We start from the raw sequence: 12,788 nt of genomic DNA on the forward strand, positions 1-12,788 counted from the left end.
AGTCTAAGTACAGATTGCAATACTTCAGAACAAGAAGAGGTCAAGCTCAGGACTCCTAAACTAAAGATCGAAACCTGCTGTCACAGAATTAATTTGTATTTTTACTGGTGAATTGCATGGGAGCAGGTAAGGCAGCTAGCTATTTCAGCAGAAAGTAGGGAGTACATATCTAGTGAGTACAACGCTTTTCTGAAGTACATTGTATTTGCTTCTTTCTCCATATGGCTTTATTGGTGGCTATTTAAGAAACCAGGTTTAGGGCTTGGGGTTCCTCCCCCATCCCCAAATCTGTACTGGGAACACAGAATACAAAATGAGCCCATCCAAGTACAGGTCTCAAGAAAAAAAACAAGGAGCAAGTTATGGGAGATGCAACTGACATTGATGTTCTAATTATCCTTTCCTCTTCCACCATCAGCAATTAAAGGCTGAGCATTAATTTCACTATAAGTATTATAACCTCCACTAATTCCAATTCTTTACGATTTAAAATACACCACTACTAATGTATAGACCAATGGAAGCTCTGCTGTAGAACAAGGACTTGTAACTACATAAAGACAAGCTTGTAGTATTGTGAAGATGCAGGCCCACTTGACTTAATCCATCCCATTAGTGCCACCTAACTGCTTAACATCACTGTAACTCCATGTAGAAAACTGTACTGTACATAGCTACAAAGAAAATGGACCCAATGTGACCCTGCCAAGATTAACCCATAGTTTGAGAAAGGTTAGATTGTCCAGAAGCACTGTACCACCCCTCCCTTTTAGCGAAGAAGGATGTTCATTTTGTCTAGAACAATACCAAATATGGGAATAAGCAGCCACTGTTCTTCTGCTTCCTCTCTAGTGTTCCTAGAATGAACCAAGAATAAAAACACAAAGTAAACTACAGGAAGAAACCACTGCTGGTCATGAACTTATTCTGCATATTGAGATCAGGTCTCTATGGACTGGGTGTGCTGGTATTTCAGGCATTAAGAGCCCTGGAACCAGAATTCCTATTTACCACTAGAAAAGCTTTAAAGAGTAGTACTCATGGGAACAGCTTTAAGAATTTTGGAGAAGTCAGCTGGGTAACTGACACTAGGAATTGGTAAACTAAGTATTCTTTTCAATATTAAAACTGTCAGTTAACAATAGTACTATCTACATGAAATAAGCTATTCTCTATGCTGTGTGCTACTTAAGTTTAACCACTTTGTAGCCTCACAAGAGGCTCATGCACTTCGTTAAACATATTCCTGAGACTGAGGGCAAGGTCAGTGGAGACTATAGTAAGTTCTGTAGAGAATACATATTCTGTGTGTTTGAAGGCAGCTTTAAGCTAAAACATATTAATCTGCTTTATTGTATGTACTTTTTTAAACCACAACAGAACCCACTTCAGCTCTATCAAGTGTAAGTTTTGTTAACTGCATAGCAATATATGTGCTGATTTAATTGTTATTTAAAGCAAGTATCAAACCAGGCAAATTCTTGTTTTTTCCACTACATTGGATCTAGTCCTTTATTGCCATGCAGATATACATTATTACATAGTGCTGTAAGACAAGAGTGACAGTTATAGACAGATATCTAAGCTGCTTAAGAAACCAGAAACCTTAACCAACAAGAAACCTTAGTTGCTAGAAACAGGTACTCAACATATATCTCGAGTTCCACATACTGGATACTCAGGCACTGTCAAGTCCTCTTTCACTTGGTTAGGTACACTTCTAATCTGACTTGCTCTGCTGAAGACCCATCCCTATCCTCCCATCTGAAAACGATCATGCCTTGAACTCTGTGGTTGCAACCCAACGCCAAGACAAAAAAAAAGTGAAACACAGCAAAACAGCAAAAGCAGTGGCCTCTCCTACAATGAAGTCATTCTCCCTTCCCCCCCACAATTCTGCTTTAAATGGAACTCAAGTTTTTGCTCATTAAAGGCCAATCTCAAATCAGACCTCCATAGACGTAAGCAGTGTCATAACAGGACCTCCACTTGTTACAAACAACATTCAAGTTCACTTTTTTCCCCGTGTCAAGCTTAATTCATCTTAAAAAACCACAACAAATAGCATAGTCTGTAGAAGTTACAACAACCTCAACTTTAAGAGCAAAGTTTATTTGCTGATAGTCTACTCCTATAACCTAGGATCACCAACAGAATGGGACTTGGGTCCTTACAGGGTTCTGAAAAGTTGTTCCTGCAAGGACTTTGTCTTTAACCATTGGCAAGTAGAATGTGACACTGGCCATCAAATAGGAACCCTGAGGGGCCCGCTAAGTCCCATCACTTAGCTGGAAGAAAAACGTTCCTCCTCACACAAGCACTGTGTGCTAATGCCACCCCTTAGTAGCTTAACTAGCAAATGTGGGCTTTAAGAATCTGTAATTAGGAACTCTTGGCTACCCAAGGAAGAAGTGGGAAGACATGCTTTGCAAAGCCAACAGCCACTGCAGAGCAAGTAAATGGCTAACAGTTTGGATACAGTTCAGAATAGATTTATGCATTTTTAGCTCTTTTGCTGTAGACATCTCATCAGGTTTAAGCTGCTACTCTGTAGCAGTAGGTCTATACTTCCCCTCCCACCAGGGCCAGCCAATTCCAAAAAGTCACCTTACTCCAGTCTATTCAAGTATTGCAGGTTACACAAAGAACAGCCAGGATACCCTCAAAAACTGAAAACATCTGCATTGCCATACCCTGAGAAGTTATTTTGACTTTTCCACTGCAAAGACCAGAATATTTTTGTAGGAATCTTCGGTTTGCTGAATCTAGCAATTATTGACCAATATAGTAGTTCCCAGTGTATATTTAAAGTTGAGGGGAAGCACTGAAAAAGGCTTTGGAGGCTACCAACAATACAGTATCAAGTCCTGGAAACACGACTGTGCATAAGGCACAGTTTTTAAGTGGAGAAAAAAAAAATCTAGCTGAAGTAATTCTGTTCTTAGTGGGACTACTTAATTGTACATGAATTGGTCAAGTCAAATACTTGTTTTCATGGATTAAAGCAACTCAGAATTCACATAACAACAGTGTTAGCAGGATATTATATGGTACAGAAGCTATATGTAATAAAATCATGCTTTGCAATACATCAGTTTCCACAGTATGCAAAGTTTTAATTTAAATTACGGTAGGAAAGATATCAGAAGTTTCCTGAAAGGAGTACTGTGTCAGTCTAACTTGCTTCCATAAAAACTGTACTATCAAGAATCAACAAAAATTGTAGAAATATGATACAAGAGTCTAATACAATGATGGATTCCCTTGACTAATTAGTTTTTTCCCCTAGATGATCACATCCTATTACTAGTTCCTTCATGTTTTTGAAGTGCAATTTGTAAGTGCCAATACCAAGACAGCAGAAATAATTACTCAAAACCCATGTTTCATCAGCCTTACCAAAAGATACTGTAGAATTATTTATTAATTCAGACTATGTAGACAGCTAGTACCTCTGTGCTCAGAAAGCAAGGATAGGTAGCTTTCTATCCTTTCTGGAACGAATCTCACCAAATTTGAAATTCCCCACTTTAATTAAATATATCTCTACTATAAGTATGACTGTTTTCAATTACTGTTATAAATACCTAAAGAAAGGGAAACTTGCAAAAGTATGTACTGAATATAGTTGGGGACACAGTACAGGAAAACAAATTATTTCATGATTGATAAACACACAAGTCAAATTCTTCTCAAATACTGAAAGAAAAAACAAAAACTTAAAAGTACACACCTGCTTTTGAGTACCATGAAACAGCCTTTAAGATTAGGTTTAATGAAAGTACTCTTTCAATACGCCTCAAGAACACTGCTTTCACTTAGCAAATGAAGTATTTTCCAGTTCATATACCGAAACATCTGCAATAAGATAGTCCAAAACCCGAGTGATCAAAAGGTGTTCAGTACATGCCAGAAGAACCACAACAGCTCAAAGCCCAACAGCTAACAGAATGCTAGTGCTGTCATATACATGTTTACAACACCTAAGTAAACTTTTGTGCTTGGAATCTTCCTACTAAGCCCCCAGACCAGTAGTACTTTCATACCAAATGAGCTATCAGAGCGTACAGGGGCTGCAACCCAAAAGACTTAAGTGTGTCGGCAGCATTTGTTAAAAGAAATTCAAATACACTTTGTATCAGCATACTTTACAAAACTGGGAATAACATAGGGTTAAGAGTTACTGCAAAAGCAAATTTGGAAGCACTTAGGCATTTGTGCAGACTTGTATCCTTCAAGGCAGGAAAAAAAATCAAAACAAGATGAGACAAATTCTTGACTACTGCTTGGCACTGCAAATATATTACTGAGAAGAATTCCCAACTTCCATCTTTCTGTGTTTCTACTATTAGCAATATACAACTTAAAGCACAGGAAAAGACATAAATCCCTGCAAAAGATAACAGCATGCACTGGTAAACTGCCTAGAATTTAAAGCCTCACAAAAGTTGTGGAATATCAGATTGGAAACAGAAGACTCGTAAGTGCAGGATCAAACATCTGGCAGCATATTATTTCATAAGACACACGCATGAAAGATTTAAAATCCTGAGTCTTAAGAACATTTGACATGTTTTACAAAGGATATCAGGCTGCGTTGTTCAGACTTGATTTCCATGACTTCAACACTTAAATTAGACAAGGCTGACCAAGAACTGGTTACAGGCTCAGCTGATGAAGGTGATTCACTGAGTGGCTCTGAGCTGGCAAGGAAAAAACCCCTCACACTTCCTGTACAGGGACAAGTGCAGCCAGTCACTGCAAGACTACTAGTCCTGTTTGAAGGATGCCAACAAAAACCTCTCATTTAGACTTCAGATTGCTGAACAAAACATCAAAATAGCTTCTAGAAAAAGCACATGCTTTTGTGTAAACCATTTATGTTCCCTTTTTTGATGAAGTAGGCTAAAGAAAGAGATCTATCATCATCCCACCTCACAGCCAGAAGCGGCTTTCACCAGAGACATTTCTGGCAGCTGAAGAATCTCCCAGATGACCGGAAAGCAGAGCACCGACCTGTTCTATCATCCTTTTTACACTTCCAGAATGCTGTTGATCATGAAGCATGCTCAAAATCTGCTAATGTCTGGCTTTAACTTTAAAGTTCACATTTAGTAAGTTATGTTAGTAGGTAATTCTTTGTACTTAAAAGCACCTCTTAAGTATGCTTCCCAATAAGCATCACTTCTGATAACTGACTCATGCTCCAATTACCAATACTGCTTTCTTTGTCAGCTCTCCCATTGGCTTTGTTTAAAAAAGCATTTTCAGTTTCAACTAAAAAAATTTCAATTCAGAAATTTTTTTTAGAAATACACTTTACAGTTTATGAACCCAATCCACCAACGGTTTTAATGCCAATTAAATGCTGCTATGTCTTTGGAAAAAGATTCTTGACCACACCCCCCTTCCCAGGCTATTTACATTAAACAAACTTGAGCTTAGATGTACTTGCTGTTGTACATGAAGCAGGCAAACTCCAAAGCCATTTACACATTTGTATGAAGCATATTTAATAAAATAGGCAGAAAACACCTGTAAGGTTCAGTGTGTGGAAATGCTTTAGCCTAAGAAACCTTTTCCTACCACAGTAATGACTTAGTCAAGCAGAGAGAACGGATCCCATGCACTGCCAGGACATGACTGCACACCTGGCCTACCCAAGGGGTATTTGCATTTTTAAAGAGGTGAGGGTACAAGAAGGGGGGGAAATCAGTAGGTCGAAGATAGGAAAGCTAGAAGATGAGGATGAGTCAGGAGATGAGCGATAGCCGTACTTCCTGGGCAGGACAGTGATCAGCATCTCAGGAACGCGGGGGCAGGGAGCAGGAGATGGGAAAGACTGAATTGAGCCCAGGAAGGTCTGACTAAAATACAGCTCCTCACACCCAAGCTCCCCCAGGAGTGCAACAGGAGGCTAAGATTGCACAAAGGTCCTAATGACTAGGTGAGGTGAATGTCTAAACAACTTGTCAGAGTAAGAGATAGCTCTCGGTTCTGATCTTAAGGCAGGGAGAAAATTCTTGTTTACTTTCTGCCACGTTTCTCTGATATTTGTAAATACTTTTACACCCATGTAGCAGAAATAATAAAAGCCAAACAACATACAACAGCTAACAGAGTCCTTTAGCTACAGTGGTTTCAAAAATCAGCAAGTAGCCCATACACCTGTAATACTTCTCCATACACATGCAGTAAAAAGAGACACTTCCACAGTAGGAATAGGAATCCTGGTCATTTGCTAGAGACCAGCATCAACCAGAAAAGCTCCTGGGCAGACAACAGGATAGTGAGGAAATGAATGACCTCCAACAGATGCAAAAACGTGTAAGAGAACCTTTATATGATTTTCCCACAAGGTTTAACCTTTTACACTGATGTAAACCTTTGTTGCTCATATTCAAGGTGAGATTTTAGACAGTACAAAGTGGCTTAATTCAAAAAGTTAACAATAGTGCAAGCCAACCCTTTCTTGCCAAAGCGTACACCCGGTGATTTCTGTGTTTGCAGAGGGACTGAACTATTTTCCAAATCCTTATTTTTGTAAAACAAACATACGCACACACACTCTTCCCAGTTCTGAGAACTGCTTGTTTGATTTTACTCTGTCTTGCACTGTGAACTCCCAGAACTAAACCTGTTTTAATTAGGTGCAAAATTCCTTTCTAACATAGCTCTTAATGCTTTCCAGTAGCCACACACCATCTAGATCTAGAATCCAGCTTCCTAAAAAAAGCCGACTGAAGTATTGCATTACAATAGCATTTTAGGAAACTGAAAGGGAAAGTAGATCAATTTGTCATTTATAAGCCATGTATTGTGGCAACAACCAGAACCAAAGGGTAAGCAAAACACTGACAACTTACAGACCAACACAGTAAGCCAGATCCCAGGCTAGTCTCTATCAGCAGAACTATAACGATCTGTGTCAGAACTCTTCATATAACTATAGTAAGTTCAGTCCTAGGGTTACCCAAGGTCCTTGGCAAAGCGCAAGAGCTAGGAGCTTAGGAGGAAAGATTACCTCTGACCTTTTTGCTCCCCTCCTCATCAGATGCAGCATCTAAAACTAACTAGGTTTTATTGATATAAAGGATTCTTCTGCAGCTCTGAAGATGTTTATTTACATGCTCTCTATCTATACATTAGTAATACATGCATACTATATTAGAAGGCAAATCTCAACATGCACACAGGCATTTCTGGTTCCTTATGCTGAAATTGGGAAAGTACAAAAACCTTTATTCTTTGATATAACTTGGATAGAGCAGTACATGACCATTTAGATCAATGTCACTTTTACACTAACTCCTAAAACTGGGAAGAGATTAAACTGGTATTTATGATGGAAAAATATTTAAAATTATTACAAAAGGAGCTGAGAAGACTTCTCTAAAGAGATGTGCAATTTAGTGTTTCAAGCAAGGAAACATACTTTCCATGTTAAGATGAGAATATCACTAAGATTTTTACGGAGAACTCAGTAAAAGCTTGACAAGATTTCACTGGCTAGCTATCATAAAGGGTCTAAAAAGCTTGTTTTAACCTCCCCCATTCCACTTATGCAGCAATGCTTTAAGACAAGGCAGTAAGACTGGGGCAAGTTATCCCTTCAAAAGTTAAGAAAAAGTGGCTGCAAACAGTTTAGTTAAACTACTACTGGCATTTTCACCCCATTGCCTTCACAACAAACTAGTTATGTATGGAGGGGGGAAAAACCAATTCTGGAAGGCAAAAGAAATTATGAGAAAAATGCTTAAGACGTACACACATACACAATCACCTGTTCAGTTTTCAGCTGCAAAAGCTGCATTTGGGTAACGTTCTGCATACATTAGTGTTTTCTTGAAAAGTGCTCTAACATACACAATATATCCATAAACCATCCTAGAGGTCTGAACTAGAAAGAAACAGAGACAAGCACGCACACAATGTAAACCCAAACAAAGCACATCATGTATGAATCACTAGCTTTGCTATTGAACATGCTACTGTGTTTTATTACATTTTATATATCGGCCAGACAGAGACACCATATAGCTGGAAGATTTTTCCATTAATGCACCTCTAGACACATAATGCAAAGCACATGCTGTTACCCTCTCTACTATTCCACATTTGGCAGAGAGCAAGGTTTGAGCTTATGATACTGTCTGCAGCACCAGACAGAAAAGCACCCTTCAAATACAGAAGCATCAGTGTCTTGCTTGTGACTCTCTTGCAGGAAAAAGACTTAAAACAGTATAAGGTCCCACCTCATATCACACATTAGCTATTTTAGGACCAAATCCTAAAGGCTAGCAAGTCCTTTCAGGCTAACTGAGTCCTTTTCATTTCTGCAGACTTTCATAGGCACTACACGTAATCAAGACATCCCCAGCATCTTGCTGGATTGGGCTATAAATATCTGACCTCTACTGATGTCAAGCTATGTCGAACTGCTATAAAAAGGTTCCTTTTTAAGAATCAACCTTCCATCTTTGTTGAAGAGGTGGAAACAGGAAGACACCAAATATGCCGAGATAAAATGCACATACTGACTGCAGTGCTACAGAAAAATGCTTAGCATTGAACTGCTGGTTAAAGGCAACATGAACACTTTTTTTTTCTTAACATAAGTGAATTAGACAACCCTGGCTTGCTTAACAATTTGTGAGTTACTTCAGATACTGCTGAACTTGCTTCCCCTTGGAGCCTTCCCTTCTCAGTCTCCCCAACAAAGTGGTACAAAACTTCAGTAGAAGTAATCTAGAGTAGAGATTATGCAAAAGCAGGCAAAGTTGATCACTGATGGGTTGTTGTTGGGGTGTTTATTTGGTTTTGTGGGGTTTTTTTAATAAATATGGTAGCAGTTCATGCCTTAGAAGCAGTATTATGTTTGTTGATTAACATTCAGTGTTTTAGCCTTAAGAGAGTCAAAGCCATCTGACAGTACTCAGGGGAACAATCTTTCCCTGAAGACTACAGAGCTACTTTAAATGAAAGGTTCAAGATCACATTGTCACATTAATGTGACAAGATTATTTTTGCAACATGATACAGATTCTCTGTCCAAGTCCAGATAAGATCCTCCAATGCATCTCCATGAACTACCTAATGACACTATGAAGGTCCAAACTCACAGTATAAAAACAAAAGTTGCATAAAGTTCACCTGACCTTACATTTCACTTCAAGTTTCAGCTTAGCTTTGCCAAGAGATTTCCTGAACATTAATGATCCAGTCTTTCACTGGAGTGGGACGACTTTACACTTACATAATAAACATTTATTAAGACTTACAAGTTGCAGCTAAGCTATTAGAGGTTCTAGTTTATTTCAAACTTAAAAAGTTAAAAAAAAGGATGCATTCCAAAAGAAAAATTTCAACAGTTGCCACATATTCCTTAAAACTGTTAGCCTTGATGCAGTTTTGCCCCACTGTTGCTCATTCCCACCTTGTACTGCAGTGTACAGCCATGAAACAGCTCACCTATTCCATGTCTGCAGATCTCCTCCCGAAACCACACAGTTAACTGGATATAGATATTGATCTGGATTAAAAATAAACCAGCAAAAAAGTGCATACATATTGCTAAGTTGCACAGAGCTGCACAATCTTGCCAGCAGACCTGAGCAGGGCAATGCACCATGGCACAGAGGCTAGAGAACAGGGCACATTCACACCAGCGTCACCTTTATATGCTCTGCCGTATCAGACTGCCTGAGAAGCATGAAAGAACTACAACTGATGTCAGTGGTAACTCAGCACCCTGCACTGTGGACCCTGTCAGAACATGAAAGTTCACTCTAAGGTCTACAGAGACGATATGGCAGAAAAGACTTAATTTACAGAAGACAAAGCAGTCCTATGACATTCTGCTTTTTCCCCCCTCCACAGAACTCAAAATTGTCAAGACAAAACCAAGGGAAATAATGTGAATTTTTTATACAGCACAGAGAATGAGTATAAAGTTTCAGAGTATTAGCAGCATGATTCATGTTCATAAGCAGTCATTCTAAGTCCTGCCAGGCAATCCTTCTGCCAGCTTTCCAAGTTACAAAATCCTACCTTCTAATGATTATAAACCAGTTGTTTGGGCACAATTCTTAGAAAAAGCAGTACTTTTAAAAACAATTTTTTCTGGTTTTGTTGTAATCATTACTTATGGACAATCTTAAAAAATGCAGTTCACTTTAGCATAAGATCTCACAGTGAAAAGATTAATGCAAGACTACTTCAGTATCAAATTAGAAGCTGGGGAGTAACTGCCTGAATAGTTCCCTGAAAAGGATATCTTGTGGAAGAAACTAGTTCTCTTACTTTGATAAAGTAAAAGTCAATTAGTATGTTACTAAGTAGTTACGTGTATTTACAAGAACCATATTTTGATTAAAACCTTTCATTAAAAAGGAATTAATGGAGTCCACAGCAGATCAACTAACAGATCACTGATCTCAAAGTATTACTGTTAACAGATAGACATCTCTGAAGGACCTGCATGAAGGATTTCCAACCTCATTTAACATGTCAGCAGCCTAGGCAGTGATACGTCACCTCTACCAGGAAGTCCACAAGTGCCACAGGTGTCTGATCGAGCAAGTACTGAGGACCAAAGGTTATGGTTAAAGAATTGATTTGAGCCACCTGACTAAACAATCAACTCACAGGGAACACACACACCTATCTTACTCAAAGCTCCTTACCAGTGACAGGACTGTAAGAGCTGGTGGTATCGCTATCCCTGACTGTGACAGAAATTTTAGCTTCCTAACCTCTGCAAGCCTTTATTTAAAGCAAAGACTTGTGCTCGACGTAGGTGTAACCAGGCACAACTGTACTTGCCTCAGGAAGTCAAGGCACAGGCACTGGTAATAAGAGGGGCAACCTTTAAAGGATATTGGGAGTGAAGGGCCCAAGCTAACACTCCACTTAAGTCAGTAAAGCTCTGAACACACAAGGACTAGGTTGGTCAGTCTTTAAAACTTAGCTTTAGTTAAGCGTTGGTAGGAATAATGCAAGAGTTTTCTAAGTCCCTTAACTCTCAGGTCTTTAGTATTCCACTTTAGAACAGTTCTTCATAAATTACTTGTTTAAAGGTTATGGATTTTAGCCTAGTTTATTACCCCATAAGATTTTTCACTACTTTAAGTTCTTGTGTAACAGATAGTCATTATCGTTATTTGGATTACTTCAGGATGAAAACTATTACCAATCCCCAGGATTCAATTACTAAAGATAAAACAGGTTCAGCTGCTGAACCTCAGTTTTTTCTCAACCGAGCTCTGATGTGTTTTACTGATATCACATCCCCTTATCATACCAGACGCTTAACAGACCCAGCAGTTGCAGCGCCCAGATACCCTGACTTCGGGAGCTGCACTTGCTGCCTGTCACCAGGCCATCCGCTCGCAAGTGGACCGGAGCAGACACTCGGATACGGGTGCCAGAAACCAACGCCTCGCGGGGGAGCGGTCCCCACGCAGAAACCCCTCAAGAAGCACGCTCGGAAGCGGAGGTGCGTCACCTGTTGTTCAACAACGCCGCCGCGTTACCTTCCCGCAAGGTTCTTCCTACTTGAGGACACCAACACGCGAAACCTCTTTAGACGCCAAACGGCGAGAGACGGCGGCAGACGAGGCTTACGATCCGCAGACGGCGCGCAGGGCCGCCGGCCCTCCCCGAGCCCCGCGCGGCGGGACGGACGGCCCCGGGCTGCCTCGGGACGCGACTGAAGAGCGAAGCCGCCGTGCCCCGGCGGCGGCACCTACCCGGGGTCCGCAGGGCCAGCAGCCCCGAGCTCCTGGCCGGCTGCGCCCCGGCAAGTGCCTGGCACGGCCCCGCTTCCCACACGCCGGCGCCGGTTACACGACGCCCCCCTCGCCGCGGCCCCTCCACAGCGCGGGACAGGGAACGCTGCCGCAGCCCCTTCCCGGCAAAGCGTGAGGAAACGCAACAGAAAGGCGCCAAAGCAGCCACGCTCTCCTCGCCGAGAGCCACCGCCGCCGGGCGGCCCCTCCGCCGCCCCCAGCTCAGCCCGCGAGAGCCGCCCGCAGCCCCCCCGAGCCCCGCGCCTACCATGGTGGCTCCTCCGCGCTCCGCTGCCCGCGGCTCTGCCCAGACACGCCGGCGCCCCGGGACGGGCGGAGGGAGGGAGGGCGAGAGCCCGCCCTCCCCGCGCGCGCAGCTCGCCGGCGGGGCGGGGCGGCGGCCCCGAGCGGGCGGGGCGGCCCCGCGAGCGCTGAGGCTCGCGCCGGCGGGGGAAGGATGAAGGCTGAAGGCTAAAGGAAGGCGGCGGCGGCAGCCCCGCGCTGGCCGCGCGGGCGATGTGTCCATAAATGGAGAACTCGCCGCGGCGCAGCCAATCGCCCCGCGCCGCCGGGACGTCATTCCCTGAGGGAATCCCGGCGCGGCGGCGCGCGCGGCCTGCGCCCCCTCGCGCTCCTGCCCGCGTGCCGCGGCCAAGCGCTTTGGGGCTGCCGTTGCTCGCGGCATTTACCGCTGCAGCCCCGTCTCCCCCCAGCACCGCTGGTCTGCGCTCCCTGCGGGGACAAGCGCCCCTCCACCAAGCACAGCCCGGCCCCGGGGGTTTGCGCTGCTGCGGCTGGGTGCTAATCCTGCCAGCAGGCAGGCGTGCCGGTGCTTCACGCAGTCCTAGCTCTTTCCTCCTCCCGTGCAAAAGTACCCGCAGAACTAAGATGCTTCTGATCCCTGGAAACACTGGAAAGTACAAAGCGTCTTGGTACGAAATGGATACCGAAACAAGTCCTAGGTGTACCCCGCAAAGGCAAAAAACATCAGGTGTTTGC

At 42.5% G+C, this 12,788-nt stretch overlaps 1 protein-coding gene across 1 annotated transcript in view; it reads right to left on the bottom strand.

Moving 5' to 3' along the window:
- MYO1E (myosin IE) overlaps positions 1-12,284 on the bottom strand; it is a 97,928-nt gene extending 85,644 nt beyond the window's left edge. Inside the window, exon 1 of the mRNA XM_072869597.1 lies at positions 12,058-12,284. Coding sequence (XP_072725698.1) covers positions 12,058-12,060 — 3 coding nt within the window. The 5' untranslated portion in view covers positions 12,061-12,284. The remainder of the gene's footprint in view (positions 1-12,057) is intronic.
- Positions 12,285-12,788: the final 504 nt, after the last annotated feature.

This window comes from Ciconia boyciana, chromosome 8, assembly GCF_034638445.1.
Source record: "Ciconia boyciana chromosome 8, ASM3463844v1, whole genome shotgun sequence".
Classification (NCBI taxonomy): Eukaryota; Metazoa; Chordata; class Aves; order Ciconiiformes; family Ciconiidae; genus Ciconia; species Ciconia boyciana.